The sequence below is a fragment of the Thamnophis sirtalis genome, unplaced genomic scaffold (assembly GCF_051295495.1).
Source record: "Thamnophis sirtalis isolate CommonGarterSnake01/CBP01778 unplaced genomic scaffold, rThaSir2_p1.2 scaffold_3, whole genome shotgun sequence".
NCBI classification, from domain to species: Eukaryota; Metazoa; Chordata; class Lepidosauria; order Squamata; family Natricidae; genus Thamnophis; species Thamnophis sirtalis.
The window spans coordinates 177,131,066-177,152,422 of record NW_028261383.1 but is presented as its reverse complement, the minus strand read 5'-3'; the positions used below and the strand labels follow the sequence as shown (position 1 = coordinate 177,152,422).

General features: G+C 41.7%; 1 protein-coding gene across 10 annotated transcripts in view; it reads left to right on the top strand.

Moving 5' to 3' along the window:
• The first annotated feature begins 460 nt into the window (after positions 1 to 460).
• The window catches only part of DNM2 (dynamin 2), a 75,232-nt gene continuing 54,335 nt past the window's right edge, over positions 461 to 21,357 (top strand). For 6 of the 10 annotated variants that reach the window (XM_087711085.1, XM_087711083.1, XM_087711084.1 and 3 more), the window contains exons 1-7: positions 462 to 707; positions 13,355 to 13,428; positions 13,670 to 13,819; positions 14,757 to 14,960; positions 15,945 to 16,043; positions 19,935 to 20,095; positions 20,772 to 20,914. In XM_087711085.1, the coding sequence (XP_087567211.1) occupies positions 547 to 707; positions 13,355 to 13,428; positions 13,670 to 13,819; positions 14,757 to 14,960; positions 15,945 to 16,043; positions 19,935 to 20,095; positions 20,772 to 20,914 (992 nt within the window). In that variant the 5' untranslated portion in view covers positions 462 to 546. Of the gene's footprint in view, positions 708 to 13,354; positions 13,429 to 13,669; positions 13,820 to 14,756; positions 14,961 to 15,944; positions 16,044 to 19,934; positions 20,096 to 20,771; positions 20,915 to 21,357 lie in introns of all 10 variants that reach the window. The other 4 variants (XM_087711087.1, XM_087711086.1, XM_087711082.1 and 1 more) reach the window with 2 other exon arrangements.

The following is a 21,357-nucleotide window of genomic DNA, read 5'->3' as shown; positions in this document are numbered from 1 at the left end:
ATTGGCCGTTCCCTTCACGTGATAGAAATATTGTCCAATAGAGAGCGAAAGTAACTCGAAGGGTGGGGCGGCCTCTTGCTTTTGATGATTCGTTGCTTTAAAGAGATGGACAGGTCCCTCACCAAATTAAAAAAAAACAAAGTAAAGAGGCCAAAGGGCGAAGGCAGGGTTATACCAAGGCAGGATTACGCTATACATTGTGGTCTTAAAGCTCCTATTGGCTATTTGAGCCGAGATGCAGTCGAACGACACATCATTTGCCCTATTAGAATGCTGGCTGGAAACATAATTGATAAGTGCCACCCTATCATTAGGGGAGCCTGCTAAATTCTCCTTCGCTATTGGCTTTGGACGGGAAGTGACAGTTTCTATCAGCAATAGCAACAGCGATCGGCAGGTTTAGGGCGGGCCGAAGAGGCAAACGGGCGTTCCCGGAGCCGGATGAGAGGCATCCAAAGGGGAAGTTTGTGGGTTGTTGCCCGGGCTGTGAAAGGAAGCGGCGGAGTGTGGGGGGACTTGCCCCCCCTCCTCCCCCAGGTCGTTGCTATGGGCAACCGAGGAATGGAAGAGCTGATCCCGCTGGTGAACAAGCTCCAGGATGCCTTCAGCTCCATCGGACAAAGCTGCCACCTCGACCTGCCTCAGATCGCCGTGGTGGGCGGCCAGAGCGCGGGCAAGAGCTCGGTCCTCGAGAACTTCGTCGGCCGGTGAGTCGAGCCTGCCGTCCTGACGGAGGGGAGGCGGGGAGGGGAGCGGGAGGAAGGCCCGGCGGGGGGGCCCTTTCGACCGGCCGGTTTGAGGAAACGCCTCACGTACGGAGACTTCGGAAGCGGCCGCCGCTCCAGTGGTGTAACCGCCCTCTGTGAATAACCCCCTTCGCCGGAGCGTCTCCCATTCTCCGCGGACGCCACTTGCGTTGGCTGGGCAAGGAGCGCCCGGAGGGAGCGGAAGCGGCGCTGGCCAACAGAGCGCTCTCTGTCACGGGCGGGCTCGGCCCTCCCGTCCTTCTCCCTGATAGCCTCGCTGACAGGGCGGGAGGGCGGCTGCCCGAAGCGTCCCCGCCGCCTGTCTTCTGAGGTGAACGGTGGTAGGAGAGCGCTCGAGGCGACCTTCGTGCTCTTTCCACCCTCGTCTCGTTCGGAAAACGCCGCTTCGTCGTTTCCTGGAAATGTTGTTCATGTTATATGACAGTGTTTCTCAACCTTGGCTACTTGGAAGATGTCCGGACTTCAACTCCCAGAATTCCCCAGCCAGCATTCGCTGGGAGTTGAAGTCCGGACATCTTCCAAGTAGCCAAGGTTGAGAAACACTGACTCTAGATGAAAAATCACTTCCATTCTCATAATTTATTCATACAATCAGCCGTACAATTACCGATGAGAAACACTGATTTAAAGCCTCAGATACCTTCATCCTCTTCAGTGGAAAGACAGTGGCTAGGACAGTGTTTCTCAACCTTGGCCACTTGAAGATGTCCGGACTTCAACTCCCAGCGAACGCTGGCTGGGGGATTCTGGGAGTTGAAGTCCGGACATCTTCAAGTGGCCAAGGTTGAGAAACACTGAGACATTTCAAGTTTCTCTTTTGCAAAATATCTCCTGGTGTATTAATGTTGTTTGTGGTCCACCTTTTTTAAATACTTTGTCGTTTTCAGAAACTTTCCAGTGACTAATTTGTTTATGAATCATTTCTGCTACTGTGTAAACAGAAGATGCGTTTTTAGGACCCTCCTTTAAAGTTGCACGAGTAGAAAAGGCATTGAATCCTTTTATACGCAGACGGTGCATCAGTCTCAGAATAATGATTTAAAAAACCTTATTAACCTGGACTTGTGTAGAAATAGTCCTTTGCTTTGGGCAGTTGAAGTTGCGGTGGGCCTGGTGTAGAAATTCCCATGCCTGCCTGCCTTGGGATATGGGATTTTGGGTGCTTGGCAGCTCACATTTATGGCTGTTTGCAGCTTCCTATGGCCATGTGACCATTTTTGTCCGCAAACTGGCATTCCCTTCTCGTTTCCTGCAAAAAAAATGCCCATTGGATACAATTGTTTTGCAAGAAATTGTTTTTGCAAGAAATACCATGGCATTTCTTAATTACTACAAAAAGGTCATTAAATGGGTGTGGTCATATGATGACCCACTTAACCAACTTGAATTACGACCACAATTTAGGCTTAATTATGGTCATAAGCCGAGTACTCCCTAAGACTGATAACATCGCACAGGATGGGCCTTCTCCAGGTGCCATCATCCTGACAATACGACACCTTGGAGTAGGGCCTTCTCTGTTGCCGCTCCGGCCCTATGGAATGAACTACCCCAGAGATCCGGACCCTTCCCACTCTCATGGCCTTCCGAAAAGCTATCAAAACCTGGCTTTTCCGGCAGGCCTGGGGCTGTTGACCTCTGGATTGAGGTCCAGCCCCGTTTAGACTGGGTGCATGATGTGTTTTTTTAATCTGCCTTGTTTTGTTTGCTTTTAATCTTCTTCTTAATATTTTTATTTCTGTAAGCCGCCCGGAGTCTTTCGGGATTGGGCGGCCTATAAATTTAATAAATAGAAATAGAATACTACCTATAGTGTCCCCCCCCCCCCCCCAATTAGCCATAGTTGTCATTACAAGCTACTGATGCCCTTTGTGGAAGACTAATGGCCCCGTGATATCTTGCATCATAATTCTATTTAAAGATGCTCATGTGCAGGGTAGAATTATTTTCTTAATTCTTTTTCTTTTGAGAATCAGAGAAATGTATTTTCTCTACATATTTTCTGTAGATTTTTATCCTGCCTTTATTACTTTATAAGTAACTCAAGGCAAAAAAGTTCCCTAATACTCATTCCTCTTCCTGTTTTCCCTAAAACAACAACCCTGTGAGGTGAGTTGGCTTAAGAAAGTCACCCAATTGATGCAAAGTGACCCAACTGGTGGAAGTGGAACTGACGAGTCTCCTGATTTCTAGGCCAGGAAGGTCAGAGAGTTAGTCTGTTACAACCTTCCTTGTATAGATATTATTCTCATTTAGAAAATCGATAGGATAGAGAAAATAAATATCAGAATATTTTAAAAATATAAAAGGAATAGAAATAACAAAGATCTCAAATGACTAAAAAAGTTTTGTCTTTGCACCAAAAGAAAGCAACATTGATGAGCTTTCCCAAAGGAAATATTTTATAAATTTGTGCTGTTTGTCTATTTGTTACTTTTTAAACTTTAGAGGGAATATTAAGAGAAAAATCAGACATTGAGGAATGATCAGGCAACTATTGATGAAGGCGTATGGTGATCACAGAACCAAAGTTTAAAATTTGATTCAAATATGATGTCATAAAATGAAGTTCATTTACTCAGAAATGTCCCAATTTTTCTGAGTTTATTTCAAGAATAAGTAAAATATTTCAAAAATGATTAAAGTTATTTTAAGCAAAGATGTTATATGCTGATGCTGTACGCTTGTACATAATATATGTATGTGGAGTCCTATCCTGTCTCTCATTTACAGACAGAATCTTAACCAATTTACTTCATTGTTAACTTTATGTAACATTAAACAAATTAAAGCAAATATTCTAGTAAAACATTTCATGTATATGTATATGTGTATGTATGTGTGTGTCTATGTATGTATGTGTGTATATAAAGTATATATATATATATATATATATATATATATATATATATATATATATATATATATATATATATATATATATACACTTTATTTATTTATCAGCACAAATGCAACATATATATATATATACACACATATACTGTATATATAGATATATACTATATATATGTATATATGTGTGTATATATATGTGTATATATATAATATACACACACACACACACACACACACACACACACACACACACACATAGTCTTGGAAGCTAGAGTGGCAGAAATTTACAATTTGGAAACGGATCAATTTTCAGAAGAGGAAACTTTAATTTTGCAAAAGATTTGGGACGCAATTCAAAAGTTATTGGAGGCAACTTGGAGAATTGACAAGAAGATATATCAGAAAAAAATGAGGGGGAGGTGGAGCTCCAAAAACTGAAGAGAAAAAAGAACACAAAGAAACCATTGGTTGCCCTCTAACACCACTGGATGACATCGCTCAGATGCTTGCTGACACGCTGTTGTCTACACAACTGGGCTTCCCTGTCGAGAGTTTGTCGTGAGATGCTTTGTGCATAAGACGTTGGTTAGTGGAAGGGCCACTTGGGCAAAGGACGAGATGAAGTGGCGATAGAAATTGGTAAACCCTAAAAAACTTTGCAACTGCTTATGGGTTTTGGGAGTCTGTCAGTCCAGCACCTCCTTCACCTTTGCGGGGTCCATCTCCACTCCTTTAGGTGAAATGCGGAACCCAAGGTAATCCAGCTGCGTCCTGTGGAATTCACATTTAGATAATTTGATGTATAAATGTACGTCCAGCAGCTTTTTAAGCACTTGACGTACATGAGTTACATGTTCCTCCATGGTCTTGGTGTATATAAGGATATCGTCTAAATAGACGAGTACCCCTTGATATAGATGCTCATGCAGCACTTAGTTAATTAGCTGCATAAACACCGATGGGGCTCCTTACAGTCCAAAAGGCATAACCCAGAACTGGTAACTGCCTAGAGGACAATTAAAGGCTGTCTTCCATTCGTCACCAGCCCAAATGCGTACCCTATAGTATGCCTCCCTGAGATCTAATTTCGTGTATATGCATCCCTCTGCTAACCTAGCCAGCATGTCCTTCATTAAAGGGAGAGGGTACAGATGTTCCACACAGACAGCATTAAGGCCCTGAAAGTCAACACAGAGGCGTAAGTCACCATCCTTTTTCTCCCGGAAAACAATGGGGGTGGCCACTCTTGATCTAGCTAGCTGAATGAAGCCCCTTTAAAATTCTTTTCTATGGATGCCCACATTTCTGCTAGGGCTTTGGCAGTTTAGCCGCAGGGAGTAGTTCCACTGCACAATCTGGGGCAGTGATGGGGCAAAGTATCACATTCCTTTTCGCTGCATCCATCTTTTAAGTCTGCATATACCTGAGGGAATCGCTCCTCCCCAGCTGCATGTACCAATGGCACTGTAGCTCGGAATCTCACCGAACCCTGGGCCATGGTTTGCGCCTCATGAGGAGGGTGGTCAGGATCAAGGCCTACTCTGAGATGCCTACTACCACCACCCCACCAAAACGTGGGTCCTCATTTATCCAGCCATGCCAGGCCTAGCACAATCTCTGTAACGTGTGGAACCACTACAAAATGCAAAAACTCCCGATGGGGCCCTATCCGCAATACCATCTGATCAGTTACATGTGTGGCTGGTTGGCCTCCCAGTAACGACCCGTCCATCTGGTTAAAACGCATCGGCCTATCCAACTTCCTGAGGCCCACCCCCAGACTATCAGCGACTGTGGCGTTCATTAAGCAACGTGTGCACCCTGAATCAATCAGGGCTGTACATTGTTGTTGCCTGGCCGCTTCCACCACTACCTGTATCACAAACGTTTGATAGGCTTAGTTATCATCGGGTCAGAACTCTCCCCGCAGTCGCTGCCACCTGTATTGAGCATATCACTCGGTGGGCTGGAGTCAACTGGTATAGGAGCTGGTTGGCTCGCCCCGTGTGTCTTCTCCTGGCCACTCCTCACGCTCTTCCTGGCCGTCCCTTTTTCTTCCTTGTTGTGCTCACGGACATTGTAGGACCGGTCTCATGGCAGACTGCTGTGGGTTGCGGAGTTTTCGGGGCAGAGTTTCCTCCTATACAGGGCATCTTTTGCAGTCTTTGTCCTCGCCTACCCATCTCCCTTCCTGGCTTGTCCTCGCGGAACTCTATAGCTAATTCCATGGCGGCCTGGAACCACGCAGTCAGTCTAGGTGGCAATCCTCTGTAGACGCAGGCCCGGCGTAGTGTTCGGTCAAGACCGGCCTTAAAGTAATGCACCACCAACCTCTCTTGCCATAATCCTCACTTTACTGGCCAGACGCCGGAACTCTTTGATATATTCAGCTACTGGCTTCCCTTGTTGTTTTGTAGCCCACAATTCTGCTTCCGCCCGCTGGATCCTGGTAGTATCTTCAAACTCTCCCGCAATGCCATCAGGAACAGACTAATGTCTGTGAGTTTCACAGCATGATCCCAATATAGATCAGCCACCCAGTCAGCAGCCTCTCCGTCCATCATGGCCATCACCATGTCCCACTGCGACATATATATATGGTCATAACGATCCATGTGATTTAACACCTGGCCTAAGAAGAGGACCACTCGTTCTGGGCTACCGTCAAACGTAGCCTATATTGCCATTGGATCCCAGCCTCCCATCACTCTGGGCCTATCAACAGCTGGAGACCCCCTCTAGGTAAGGAGAGGGTGAGGTGCATAGCTCTCGTGCCGCTCATCTCCCGCAGGTGTCCCGGGCAGCTTGGGGTAAACCTAGCCCAGGCTGCTGATCTCCTACTTTTGCAGCCCCTTGGGCACCATACTGTTCTGGATTGGTTATGCTGGGCTGTCCAAAAACACCCCCTGCCTGTTGGGATCCATGCTCCAGGGACCCTGTCCAACCACTGCCATGTCCATTATCTCGGAAGCCCACTGCCCCAAACCTTTCCTGCAGCTTCTGTAGAGTTGGGCTGTCCACCACAGTGGTGTAACTCCAATCGTCATCTGAGCTGCGTCTTTCATGCCATTGGGCAAAATGGGCTCCAAAAGAGGTGAGCTGGGGAGCATGAGGTGGTAAGCCTCTGTGGTCCTGAGCCTCTGGCAAGTCCAGACACCAATCCCCTGCATGGGCTGGGCCCACATCGGCCTCCAGAGACTCTGCTGTAGGCTTCCATGCCACCAAGTGGTCCTTAGACCTTACATGTGTCTCCTGCTGGCCCTGACACAGCCTCCAGCTGTATCAGTTGCCACGGCAGACTCCTCCAAGCCCCTAGTCTCCAACCCAAGCACTGTACCTTCAGCCATGGTGTGAGCTCTGACAAACTGTCAGGTTCCGAAGGGTTAATGAAAACAGCCAAACACAGAAACGGTTTGAAATGCACTTTGTATTCTTCCTTCGGCACGAACTGACCAACAAAGCACTAAGGCAATGAATGCATTGTCAGAGCTGCCACCCGGTGCTCCCCACCACCTTTTATAGCTACACTGGTCATTAGGATAACCTGCATCCCACGCATGCGCACACCCATCCTCTCATAACCGAGAACAAAAACCACCTGGCAATTAATCGTGGATTGTTGTTAGTTATCACTAACTTTGTAGATTTACTCAGGTGTTTGTGGAGGAGTGAAGCCTGATGAGTCTTGGTAGCTGTCCCGGGTTTCTCCCCTGAATGGCAGCTCCAGGCCTCAGGGCTGGCCGGAAGTGACATGAACCGTGAGATACTCCAGCGCATGCTTCCCTTGAGGTAGATGTAGTTCCATTGAGAACTACCTATTCAATGCAGTTAATCAGCCAATTGTGAATCCATCCAGTGGTGGTACTGCCTATCCTGTATTGTTCTATCTGACCAAAGAAGTAAGCGGTGATCTACTTTCTCAAATGCCTTGCTGAGAATATTATGTTTGCAGCATTTTGCTGATCCACTAATTTAATTAATTGGTCAGAAAAGGCAGTAAAGTTTGTCTGGCATCACCTGCCTTTAACAAACCCATGCTGGCTTCTAGTAATCATCTTGTCTGTGTGCAGATGTTCACAAATCCTCTGCTTGATTATATTTTCCAGGACTTTCCCAGGTTGGTTGCTAGTTTTAATACATTCTGGGCCCTTTCTGACTCCCTCCTTCCAGATTTGGGCTGTTTGTTGATATTCTGCTTTAGTTCTGTATCCCTCTTTCCATTTTTTATACAGTTCTTTTTCAAATAATTGCTGCCCAATACTATCTTCCCACTCATTCTATATGTGCTTTCATTTTATCTTTGTAATATTTTGTATTCCTCCCTGTTGAAATGCATCTAATTAGTATCTACTTGCTGTTCTGGCTTATCAAGATCTTCCTAAGTCTTTTTCCTGGTCCATAAACTGTTTGCTGTTCCCCATCTTTATGTCAACTGCAGATTTGATAACATATTTGCTAATAGTTCATTCAAGTCATTTATTTTGTTAAATAGTACAGGGCCCAAACAGAGATCCTGTAGTTTGTTAATTTATACTTCATTCCAATTTGATGAGGAGCCATTAATGTACACTCACTGTGGGCAGATAGTGAGCCAGCTCTACATCCATCTAATACAGTGTTTCTCAACCTTATCAACTTGAAGATGTCTGGACTTCAACTCCCAGAATTCCCTAGCCAGCATTCGCTGGCTGAGGAATTCTGGGAGTTGAAGTCCAGACATCTTCAAGTTGACAAGGTTGAGAAACACTGATCTAATAGAAGTAGCACTTAGACTTCACAGTGCTTCACAGTCCTCTCTAAGTGGTTTTACAGAATCAGCATATTGCCCTCAACAACTAATGGAAGTTGTCTAGTTTGTGTCATCTCCTCTACTGGAATTTCACATATATGTTGGTATAATGCTTTGTTGAAGTCAGGGTAAACCATGTCCATCACATTCCCTTGCTCCGTAAAACTAATCTCGTTCAATAATCTTGAAAGTTACTGATCTACTCTTGGAGACTTAAATGAATTCATGGTATCCAGGTGCTTTCTACCTATGTTTTTACTTTGCCATTTTTATTTAGTTCTGTTTAGTTCCATTTGAATGTAATTTCTTTTTCAGGAGAAAACTGAAATAGAAGTTGAGTAACTCTGCCTTCCTCCCATCATCTTTTTCCATTTTACTATTTTCTTCATGTAAAGTGTCAGTGCCTTCCCTTTTCTTCCTTCAAGCCTATTTGAGAGCACTCTTTGCAAATCTATAACAGCTTCCTAAATCTGCCCTTCCTTTTTCCTTTTCATTGGAATGATATGTAGTTGAACTTCTAAGATATTGGTTTTTGGAAGGTTCCTAATCTCCCTTTGCACCCTTTTGCCTATGGATTTCTGTTCAGGGCAATTCTAAGCTTATTGAAAATTTGGAATTTAGTATGCATGTATCCTCAAATGATTATATCACTTTCTCACGGTGCTGTTAGCTCTTCACTTATTGATTTAGGATCAAATATCGGGTTAGAAGGAAGTCTGCACATGAAATATGAGAGCCGAGGTGGCGCAGTGGTTAGGGTGCAGTACTGCAGGCCACTTCAGCTGACTGTTATCTGCAGTTCAGCAGTTCTAATCTCATTGGCTCAAGGTTGACTCAGCCTTCCATCCTTCCGAGGTGGGTGAAATGAGGACCCAGACTGTGGGGGCGATATGCTGACTCTGTAAACTGCTTAGAGAGGGCTGAGAGCCCTATGAAGCGGTATATAAGCCTAACTGCTTTTGCTATTGCTAAATATGCTGAAGCGAAGCATCTATTTTAGCCTATTTGCTGCCTTGGCTGTTAATCTGTTTAGTAGACACATATTGTTAGTTCCTCAAACTTAAACTTTTGTCTCATCTTCAGCTTCTGGAAAGTGAAGCAGACAGCAAGACCATAAAAGGAATTTTGCTGTATATTAGGGAAAAGCCTCCTCAATGTAGGAGCAGTTCTCCTGTAGAACCACTATGAGAGAAGGCCATTCAGCCTATTCTATAAAAAACAATGTCACCTAATCTATACTTTTTCCTATTTTATTAATGTTAATAGCCTGAGAGATTTTTCAAATGCTTCAATAAGGTCAAGGTATCTGATAGCTATGGCTTTCTGATCTACTAAGCTAATGGGATTAGTCTGGCATGATTTGTTTAGACCTGGGGCATGTGGGAGAAAGGGCGTCAGCTAGAAAGTTCCTCCCCCTCTTGGGATGTGCTTTAGCAGGAAGTCGAAACGGTTGAAGTATTGAGCCCAGCGGACTTGTTTAGGTGATAGTTTTTGCCGGATCCTGAGGGCTTCCAGATTTCCGTGGTCAGTCTAGACTTTGAACGGTCTCTGGTGCCCTTCCAGCAGGTGGCGTCAGGTTAGAAGTGCCCATCTCACTGCGGAACCCTCTTTTTCCCTTGTGGCCCATCGTCTCTCTGTGACCGAGAGGTGTAGCCGTTGGGCTGTAGGTTTCCTTGGCTGTTCCTTTGGAGTAGCATTGCTCCCACTGCCGCGTCACTGGCGTCTGCTTGGATAACAAAGGTTGTTTGGGGTCAAGATGCTTCAGCACCGGTTCCTTTGCAAACATTTCTCTTAGTGTTTCAAATGCCTTTTGGCAGGTTAGGTCCCCCTGTAGAGGTTCTCCCAGGCGGGGTTTTGCCCCTAAGGTCTTTAAGAGGTCAGTCACTCGTCTCAGAGTGTGTCATTGTCCAATGAGGCACTTTCGTGGGCTGTAAAGCCGGCTCCGGTAGTTTGGGATCCGACCTTGAGGAAGGTATGCATGGAATGTGCTTCTGAATGTGGCTGCTGAACTGCTTCATCATCAGTTCTTCCCCCTTCCTGCCCATGGCAACTCGAGAACAGACCACGATTGCTTTGCAAGTTGACAAGAACAACCTCATGATGGTACATTTTAACTTTTGCATTCATTGACCAGATACTCACAAGATTTTTTTGAACCTGGAGAGATTGAAGAAGTGGATAGAATCCTACGTAGAATGAATTCTGCCGTCTAAAGACTTATCCTAGCTTCTTTTAGTGGTCATGGGGCACAGTTGATTGAATCTGAAGGTGATCCTTAACTGAAGGTGAAATGGCTGCTGCAATAAAAATAAAGATCCTTCCTATCTTAAAGAAACCATCTCTTGATCTGGCCACAGTGGATAACTTCTACCCATTCTTCAGCAAATAGCATTCTAGGGAAGGTTATTGGTGGGAAATCAGCTACAGAGGACCTTAAAAAAAGATATTATATCGGGATTGTTTTCAAGATTACGACTTGGTTGTGGATTGGAAATGGTATTTATGACTCTAATCGATTAACTTTGTGACTTGTGTAGAGCAAATAATGTCTTTCTTAGTCCTTTTAGCACCATTTGATACCATTGTAACATCATTGTGGATTGCTTATGAGAATTTGGAATTAGAGACTATTTAATTATTCACTCCTGCCTTCATGTGTGGCTCCAGTCAGTAGTTGTAGAACAATAAACTAGTGTCTGGTAATTATCAGGGATTGGATTGGGACAAACAAATCAATTTAAACCAAAGCAAGACGGAACTGCTGTTTGTTGATAAACATTTTGTTTCATTGAAACATCTAATTCAGTTTTGAATCTGGACAATATTGTGGAGAGGCTATGAAATTTGGTGATCCTATTTTATTAAATCTAATAAAAAGAATTATTCAGATGACGCTCTTGGTTTATTATTTGTATTCTCTTTTGATTTTAAGATATCAACCAGTTTGTTTTGCATGTTCAATGCAACATCCTTTTCCATATTATTCTGACAATCTCATTTGAAGTTCCATTTTCGATACAATCTCTATCTTGTTAAATAAAATATTTTCCTCATCTGTCATTTCTTCTAAACATCTTTTGGACGCAGTCTATCCATGGAAGCAAACATCGCTACTGACTAACTTCTGATTCCATTTTTCAAGTAGCCTTCAACATTTAAAATATTAAAGTTTTCTGTATTATTTTATACATCCAGTTAGTGGCTAATCAGTCTTGTGTATTTTTCACTTGTAAAATATTTAGTTCTCTCTACTGTCCAATTTTTAAAATTACTTATCTTTATTTTGTCTTGTCACGTCTGCCACTGTTCAAATCCTAAGAAAGAAAACCCCCGACTCCATTGGTTTAGAAAGGAGGTACTTTTACAAAGAATAAACTCAGAGCAGTGAAGCAAGGCAAGATCTAGAACCGTGATGGCGACACTGCCACCATCATAAATACCACTTGCCAGTTGCCAAGTGTCTGAATTTTGATCATGTGATCATGGGGATGCTACAACGGTTGTCAATGTGAAAAATGGTCATAAGTCACATTTTTAGTGCCATTGTAACTTCGAATGTTCACTAAATGAATGGTTGTAAGTCAAAGACTTCAGACAGACAGATAAATATGGTAAACATATCAGGGACTCAGTTACTGTTAAAAGCACTTCAAAGTAATACAGGTAGTCCTTGACTTACAACAGTTTGTTTAGTGACTATTTGGAATTACAACGGCACTGAAAAATGTAACATGACAATTTTTCATCGTTACGACCTTTGCAATACCCCCATGATCACGTGATCAAAATTCAAATGCTTGGCAACTAGTTCATATTTATTATCATTGCTGTGTCCCAAAGTCATTGCCTTTTCCGACCTTCTGACAAGCAAAGTCAATAGGGAAGCCAGATTCACTTAACAACCAGGTTAACTGCAGTGATTGACTTAACAATTTAACAACTGTGGCGAGAAAAGTTGTAAAATGGGGCAAAACGCACTTATCAAATGTCTCACATAACAACAGAAATTTTGGGCTCAATTGTGGTCGTAAGTGAAGGACTACCTGTAATGTGAAACAGCAGTCTAAAGATTTGCCTTACAGTTTGATTTCACAAGCCTGGTAATAATAATACCGTAACTGTTAGTGCTTCAGACAGGAAGGTGGTGCAGAGAGTGGTGAGGATGGAAGAAAAGATATATTCCTGGCAGTTCAGTCCCTTCTTCCCAGGACATAACATATCAGCGTGGCTTGATCAGGGTTTGCAGTATTGTCTGGGACATCCTCTTTATCACCTCTTTTCCTTCTGGGAGGAGGCTCCGGGAGAGCAGGAGAAGGACATGTAGTCAGCCACGGTTTTCTTCCATACTTGTGAACTCTCAAGCTTGCTCTTTCTGCTATGTATTCAAGATGGACAGTAATTAACATTTATATGTATTTACATGTTAGGGTAGGTATATACATATGTATGTATATATGTCTGTTATGTATATGTACAATTTTGAAAGCAAGCAACAGAATTTCATTTTTAATGTGTGCCAGAATCCCACAGAAAAAAAAATGACAATAAAGCTTATCTTATCTGAGCTTCCATTCTGTTTCTATAGTTAGGGAAACAGTAACATTGTACAACTTCCTGAATTTAAAAAAAGTACTTTACAAAAGGGAAAAACTGTTAATAAATAAAAGTAGTTTCCCTTGTTTCCCTACTTTATTTCTTCGAAATACTCTGTTATCTTTCTTATGAACACACAACAGCATTATCTAAGATCTTGCAAAATGTTGTCATTAATGAGCCATCAATCTATGTACACTAAGATTTGGGGAATGGAATGCTTTCTGGAAAGATGCACTGTAGCATATATCTGATGACATACATTTAAAAATAATTTCTTAGTAAAATTTCTTGTTCATAGTATCTGTTTTAAGCTATCATAGTAATATATTGTCAATATATTTTGCAGAGATTTCCTGCCCCGTGGGTCTGGAATTGTTACCCGAAGACCTCTCATTCTTCAGCTTATCTTTTCTAAAACAGGTGTGTGGTCCCTTCATTTATGCTTAAAAAGTAATCTAAATTCTTTTGTGAACAATATTCATGTATAGTTTCTTCTTGGACTTCTACTTTACATATTCAATCATGCCTTAAAAATTAGTAAGCATGATGAAATATTTGTATGGTTAAATTGTGATAATACCTCATAATTCTTATGGGGGCACTCAAAAATTTCCCTTAGATTTGTATTTGAGCTTCACATGAGATATCTCTTCTCTTTCAGAATATGCAGAATTTTTGCACTGCAAATCTAAGAAGTTTACAGACTTTGATGAAGTCCGAACGGAGATTGAAGCTGAAACGGATAGGGTGACAGGAACAAACAAAGGCATTTCTCCCATTCCCATTAACCTGAGAGTATATTCACCACATGGCAAGTGTTGTGGGTTTTTGTAAAAGTTCAATATTATATCTTCTCAATATCTAGGAAAGAAAATGGATATTTGGAAAATCTGTGCATTCCTATCTTTTCTGGAAAATAGATACAGGTAGTCCTAGATTTACAGCCTGGAGTTTTGTTTCTAAGTTGTTGCAATCCTAACTTGTCTCCACGTGACCAGACTCAAATTTATGACCATTTTTATGATGACTGTCAAGAAAATGATTATGGTTGTTAAGCAAATCATATAGTTGTTAATTGAATCACATCATAAGTTAAACTCAGCTTATCCATTGGGTATTTTTGCCTTTTTTTAAAAGGCAAAAAACGTTGCCAAATGCGATTGTATGGCTGCAACCAGTTGTAAATGTAAGCCAGTTGCCAAGCGCCTGAAATCTGATCACATGACCATTGAAGCTGGTGCAACAGTCATAATTTCGAGGAGAGGTCTTAAGTAACTTTTTTGTATCATCATGGTCCATCATAATTTTGAACAGTCATTAAGCGACTGGTTGTAAGCCGAGGACAGTAGAAACAATTGTCCTATTTATTGAAGAGATGATATTAAAAGAATGAAGATAGCTCCAGTGCAACAAAGCCAAGAGATAAACCAGACCCCAAACGTTGAAAATATCTTTCAATCTCATCATCAATCTCTCAAAATGGAATTATTTTGTAATTTTTTGGAAATAATGTCATAACCTATGAGTATAATAATTAAAAGCTGGGAGTATTTTTATAAAGATTAATTTATTTTTATTCTTTAATCTCCCTCTCTTTCGTTTAAATGAGCTTGCTCTTGGCATTAATAGCCACCCCCCACCCTTCTATATGGAAAGGTTTGGGGGAAGCCTCTAAGGTCCAGAGTTGAATTAGGACAAAACAGCATCTTCCAGGTGAAGTTCTTAGTCTTTGCTGATTTCCTTTTCAGTGCTGAATCTAACTCTGATCGATCTTCCGGGTATCACTAAAGTGCCAGTGGGTGACCAACCCCAGGATATAGAATACCAAATCAAAGATATGATTTTACAGTTTATTAACAGAGAGAGCAGCTTGATTCTTGCTGTGACTCCAGCCAATATGGATTTGGCCAACTCTGACGCGCTCAAACTGGCTAAAGAAGTTGACCCACAAGGTAAATTATATTTTTATATTTACTTGGATGTAGTGGATATATGCATCACAAACATGTGAAATTCCAAAATAGCCAATTATGGTGATTTTTCCAGGTAGAGTGCACCAAAATACAGTTGCTGCTCTATAGTTGCAATAGTTATTGATAAGATCTTCTGTTATTATTATTTATTTAAAGTTATTGGCTGGCCAACTGTGGGCAGGAAACAAAAAGTAGATAAAATAGTGCACCTTTGCTGCACTTCGGCTGAGCCCGGCCGCTTGGTTGAGGAGAGTATCCCCGCTTGTGCATGCCCCCCCCAGCCCCGCAATAGCTGGCCAGGGGGTCATGTGAGGGCCTGTCCCTCTTTCCATCGTACCTTCCTCCCGCATCCAATTCCCACCCTGCCAGCCCTCATGTTAGCTAGGTTGGCATCAGCCGTGGTCGGGTTGGGCCAATGTCTCGGGACGCAGCGACACGTGCCCACAGAGAGGTCTCTGCATGGCACCTCTGGCACATGTGCCAAAGGTTCACCATCACGGACCTATCGAGTCCTTCCCAAGGACTTGCGATGTGGTGTTGTTTGATGGTATTAAAGGCGTCATCACAGGATGTAAGCTGTTCTGAGTAAAGCTGTCTTTTGCAATTGACGGATGACGAATTTGTCACACATAATATAGAAAGATTATAAGAGTAGTGGTGGTGCGGTCGTTAGAAAACAGTATTGCAGGCTGACTTTGCTCACTGCCAAAAGTTTGATTCTGACTGGCTCAAGGTTGACTCAGCCTTCTGAGGTGGATAAAATGAGGACCCAGATTGTTTGGGGGGGGGGCAATATGCTGGCTTAGAAACCACTTAGAGAGGGCTGTGAAGCACTATGAAGCGGTATAGAAGTCTAAGTGCTATTGTTGTTATTATTTTGCAAAGAAAAATTATCCTGAGAAAATTATTTTACAACTTGCTAAATGGTTCACAATTTGATTACAATTCTTTTTTCTTTCTCAGGCTTAAGAACAATTGGAGTAATAACCAAGTTAGACCTGATGGATGAAGGCACTGATGCCAGAGATATCTTGGAGAATAAATTGTTGCCTCTGCGGAGAGGTAGAAAACCATTCAGAATTCTAGTTGATTGATATTTCTTTCAGGGAATCCTGTCTTGGGCTTTTGGTCAAATACTCAGGAATACTCTGGGCTAATTATGGGCTGAGGGAGAGATGGCAGAAAATAGGACTTGGGCTATACTCTGGGAATGCTCAGTGGCTTAAACTGGTTCTGCATTCCAGCCAATGGTCTCTTCCCCAATGCCAAATCGCCAGAACCTTAGAGGCCTGACTTTCAACTGCTGCCGAATGCATCCTTTGTCCTTGTCTCTAATCTTCCCTCTTTAGGGAAGGTGGTTGAGAAGATAGTTGTTGAAAAAAGTAGAATAGCTGGACTCTCTTAGTTGGTTTGCAGGCCTGAATTATGGGACTGAAACAGTATTGATTGCATTTGTGGATAAGCTCCGTTGGGGGTGGGGTGGGGATGGTGCATTCATCCATGTTCTCCTTGGTGATACAGTTGTAGCTGCTCTTTGGAGCATCATTTGTCTCTCAATCGTTATCAGGAAGGTGTAATTGACAGGTCTTAAAATTTGTTCTGTCATGCGCTTGCAAGAGAACATATCATGGATTTGGTTAACATACATGTGCTTCAGTTCATAGTAATAGTGAGTCACCAACTAACATTAGGTCTAAGACCACATTAGATGAAAATAGAATAACGTAACAGAAAAAAATATTGCTTTCTATCTTTTCAAAGGTGGGATAAACTTAAATTAAGAACCTTTTTCTTTCCAGATAAAATAATGATTCTGCCTCTGTCATCTGAGTGGTTTCTAGCCCTCTAAATTTGAAAAACTAATACAGACAGACAGCATCTTCCTATGCTGGACACCTTTTGGCCTTAGGAATAGGAAGCATCTGATACCATAGGCTGCTTGTACCTATCTTTTCTCCTCTGGAAATAAGCTTTAAGAGCTGGAGCCATGTGTACCTATTTAGAATAGTTATTTAGAAACTAAGAAATAGTTCAGCAGAAAGTGCTTTAATATTCATCATATGAATAGTTGACATATAAAAGAAATACGCAGGTGGGATTAGTCTTGGGGTATTTCAGCAAAAATTGCTAAATTGGTTTTGATGTCATGGTTATGATTTCATATTATTCCTTTGGATAGTCATTAATTTGACAAGCGGGTCATTCCATGTCAAGTGCTCTGATTTCAGAAAAATCCTTGAAATTATAGTACAAAAGACAAGGAGAAACCAGGATTGTCAGGAAGAAGAGGCAACTGAAAGAGCAGCTGAAAAAAACTGAACAGAGGAAACAACAAACAAGAAGACAAGACAAAAAAGAGATAAAAATTAAAATAAGAATGATGAAATAAATCAACTGCGGCTCATTTGTAAAAGTGGGCTGAAAATACCCTATTTTTGGCATTTTTACAAAAACGATCAACTTTACACTCGATTTGTAAACTATTGAAAAGCAGTAGGAGAATGAAATTTTATATTCGAAAACCTTGTGTTGCTAACTTATTATGCACAAAGTTTCCATTTCTCATACCTTTCCTTCCAGAGGTATACAGGAAAACTCGAAAAATTAGAATATTGTGCAAAAGTTCATTTATTTCAGTAATGCAACTTAAAAGGTGAAACTAATATATGAGATAAAACTCATTACATGCAAAGCAAGATCGTTCAAGATGTATCCACCATCTCAGAAAAATTAGAATATTACATGCAATCAATAAAACACGGATTGTACAAAGAACAATATCGGACCTCTGAAAAGTATAAGCATGCATAGGAATTCAGTACTTGGTTTGGGCCCCTTTTGCAGCAATTATTGCCTCAATGCGGCGTGGCATGGAAGTTATCAGCCTGTGGCCCTGCTGAGGTGTTATGGAAGACCAGGATGCTTCCATAGCGGCCTTCAGCTCTTCTGCATTGTTCGGTCTCATGTCTCTCATCTTTCTCTTGGCAATGCCCCATAGATTCTCTATGGGGTTCAAGTCAGGCGAGTTTGCTGGCCAATCAAGCACAGTAATCTTACGGTCATTGAACCAGATTTTGGCAGTGTGGGCAGGTGCCAAGTCCTGGTGGAAAATGAAGTCAGCATCTCCATAAAGCTCGTCTGCGGAAGGAAGCATGAAATGCTCCAAAATCTCCTGGTAGACGGCTGCATTGACCCTGGACTTAATGAAGCACAGTGGACCAGCAGATGACATGGCTCCCCAAATCAACACAGACTGTGGAAACTTCACACTGGACTTCAAGCATCTTGCAGTGTGTGCCTCTCCATTCTTCCTCCATATTCTGGGTCCTTGGTTTCCAAATGAGATGCAAAAGTTGCTCTCATCAGAAAAGAGGACTTTGGACCACTGAGCAACAGACCAGGTCTGTTTTTCTTTAGCCCAGGTAAGACGCTTCTGACGTTGTTCAGGAGTGGCTTGACAAGAGGATTACGACATTTGAAGCCCATGTCCAGGATCCATCTGTGTGTGGTGGCTCTTGATGCACTGACTCCAGCCTCAGTCCATTCCTTGTGAAAGTCCCCAACACTTTTGATTGGCCTTTTCCTCACAATCCTCTCCAGGCTGCGGTCATCCCTGCTGCTTGTGCACCTTTTTCTTCCACACTTTTCCCTTCCACATAACTTTATATTAATGTGCTTTGATACAGCACTTTGGGAACATCCAAGGAGGCTTTCCCTCCTTATGGAGGGTGTCAATTATGGTTTTCTGCACAACTGTCAGGTCAGCAGTCTTCCCCATGATTGTGATTCCTACTGAACCAGACTGAGAGACCATTTACAGGCTCAGGAACCCTTTGCAGGTGTTATGGCTTAATTAGCTGATTAGAGGGGGACACTTTGAGCCTAGAATATTGCACCTTTTCACAATATTCGAATTTTCTGAGATTGTGGATTTGGGGTTTTCATGAGCTGTAAGCCATAATCGTCACAATTATGACAAATCACAGCTTGAATTATCGTGCTTTGAATGTAATGAGTCTATCTCATATATTAGTTTCACCTTTTAAGTTGCATTACTGAAATAAATGAACTTTTGCACGATGTTCTAATTTTTTGAGTTTCACCTGTATAAAACCAAACGTCAACCTTTTTTCGAGCGACAGTTATTTTCAGCCAATTTTGCTCCAACTTATTGAGATTGTTCATGAGAAGGTTTTTATTATTTTGTTTAATAGAGCACAACAAGTTGCACAAGATGGCTACGTTTTGTTTCACTCAACAAAATATTGCTGGAGATATTATGTCTCAAAGTTGCTGAAACCTCAGAGTCATACTGTAGAAGGCAAATGACTATATCTCTGCAAGTATTGTATTGGCAAACGTAACACTTTACCAATGTTCAATGAGGACATGTGTGCATGTTTACACCACATTTCATCAAAATCCGTGATGGTCCAGCAGAGAGCCCCAGGCCACTTGACATGGAATGACCCAAGCTTCATCTAGTAGTAGATAATTAGTAGAGGACTAGTGATGACTCATTTCACAAACTAAGATTATGATTTTCCATTTAATCCAATTGAGAATCATTGTTCTGCATCTAGAATAAAATGCAAAATAAGCACATTCTTGTGGTCTTGTATTCACATACTGCATTCTAGTTTTCTATATAATTCTGGATTCCTTTTTCCTATATTAAAGATGATCATTTGAGATCAGTGGTATTGAGGAGCAGATTGTTCAGGGTGAGATCCTATCCTGGATCCAGAGTGTTTCATGCAAAGAAAAAAATAACAGTGTATTCAGAGTTTTAAAAATTGATTTCTAGACTTCAGTGATATAAGTATCTTCCCTCTGTTACCATTATACTCTTATGCTTACCTGACTTTGTGACTCATTTTACCCTACTTAAAATTTCTTCTTGGGCCTGCACATTTTAAGACAGAACTTAAGATATGGAGTTGTCCTTTGTAGGCTATATTGGAGTTGTGAACCGGAGCCAGAAGGATATCGATGGTAAAAAGGATATCAGAATAGCATTGGCAGCTGAACGCAAGTTCTTCCTTTCCCATCCTGCTTATAGACACATGGCTGATCGCATGGGAACTCCCCATTTGCAGAAGGTCCTGAACCAGGTAAGCTGTTCCTAAAGCAGTCTATTCATTTTTCTTGGCTCATTCTTAATTTTTACCATCAGCTGAACATCATGGAGAGTTTCTTTTACACTTTCTAATGGTGTATATTATTTTAAACCCACATGTGAGTTTTCCCCTCTCTCTTAATATCCATAAATCAATTAGCTATGTTTCAGTTTGGAGCTAATTTAGATATTACAAAGAAACAAGGAAGGATATCTTGGTTTATATTGTAGTTTGTTTAGGTCTCTATACCAGGCATAAACAATTCTGCAGGAGTATTAATACTGAATAAATATGAATGAATTTCTACTGAATGTGAGCAAACCTTGTTGAAGCCATAGATCTGTAGGTGACATTACATAAGACAGAAGGATTCTGCTCTTTCTTAATTTACAATAATGAGAACAAAGTAGAGCTTTCTTGGGGAGAGAATGGAGTATAAAGATTCTTGATTACTAGACGTACCTTATGATTATTATCTTCTCCCAACTTTTAGAACAGTTTGTCTATCGGATCAGTATTTTTCTTTGAGAACAAAATAGACTGACAAGTACTTAAGGAAATCGTACTCAGCCTCATTGGCTTCAAAGAGAGGATGGCTTATTTTAGTAATAAGAAACATTATGTAATAATATTAATAGAAACTTATTGGTTCTTCATATCTTCTCTTCAGCAATTAACAAACCATATCCGGGACACCCTACCATCCCTGCGTAGCAAATTGCAGAGTCAGCTGCTGTCACTTGAAAAGGAGGTGGAGGAATATAAGAATTTTCGTCCTGATGATCCTACACGTAAAACCAAAGCCTTGCTGCAGTAGGTCAACTCCATACTAAACTCTGGTTCTCATTTGCAGAATACAGAATAACAGAATAGGAGGAGGTTCTGAGGTCTTCTAGTCCAATCTTAAGCAGGAGAATCTATACTATTTTCCTGTGCGCTGCTTGGAGAGTCTAAGCATTGGTTAAATTAGTCTGGTTGCCCAAGGACTGAGTTCAAATTCTTCAGCCAGGCCTCCTGCTCTTCCTTACGGCCAGATTTTTAACTCAGTCTGGCCCATTCAGGACGAATTTTATTGAGCTCCAGCTGTTTTTTAATTAATTTGGCTTGTCCACAGTTTGTCTTGTTTTGGTTTATTGTTTTTCTTGTGTATCTTATTTATTTCGAATTCGTGGGGGTGAATTACTGTATTGACTTCCAAGGTGAGAGTGTGGGGAGCAAGCTGGTGGAGGTGTTTGCCTTCCATGTCGCTAGGATTG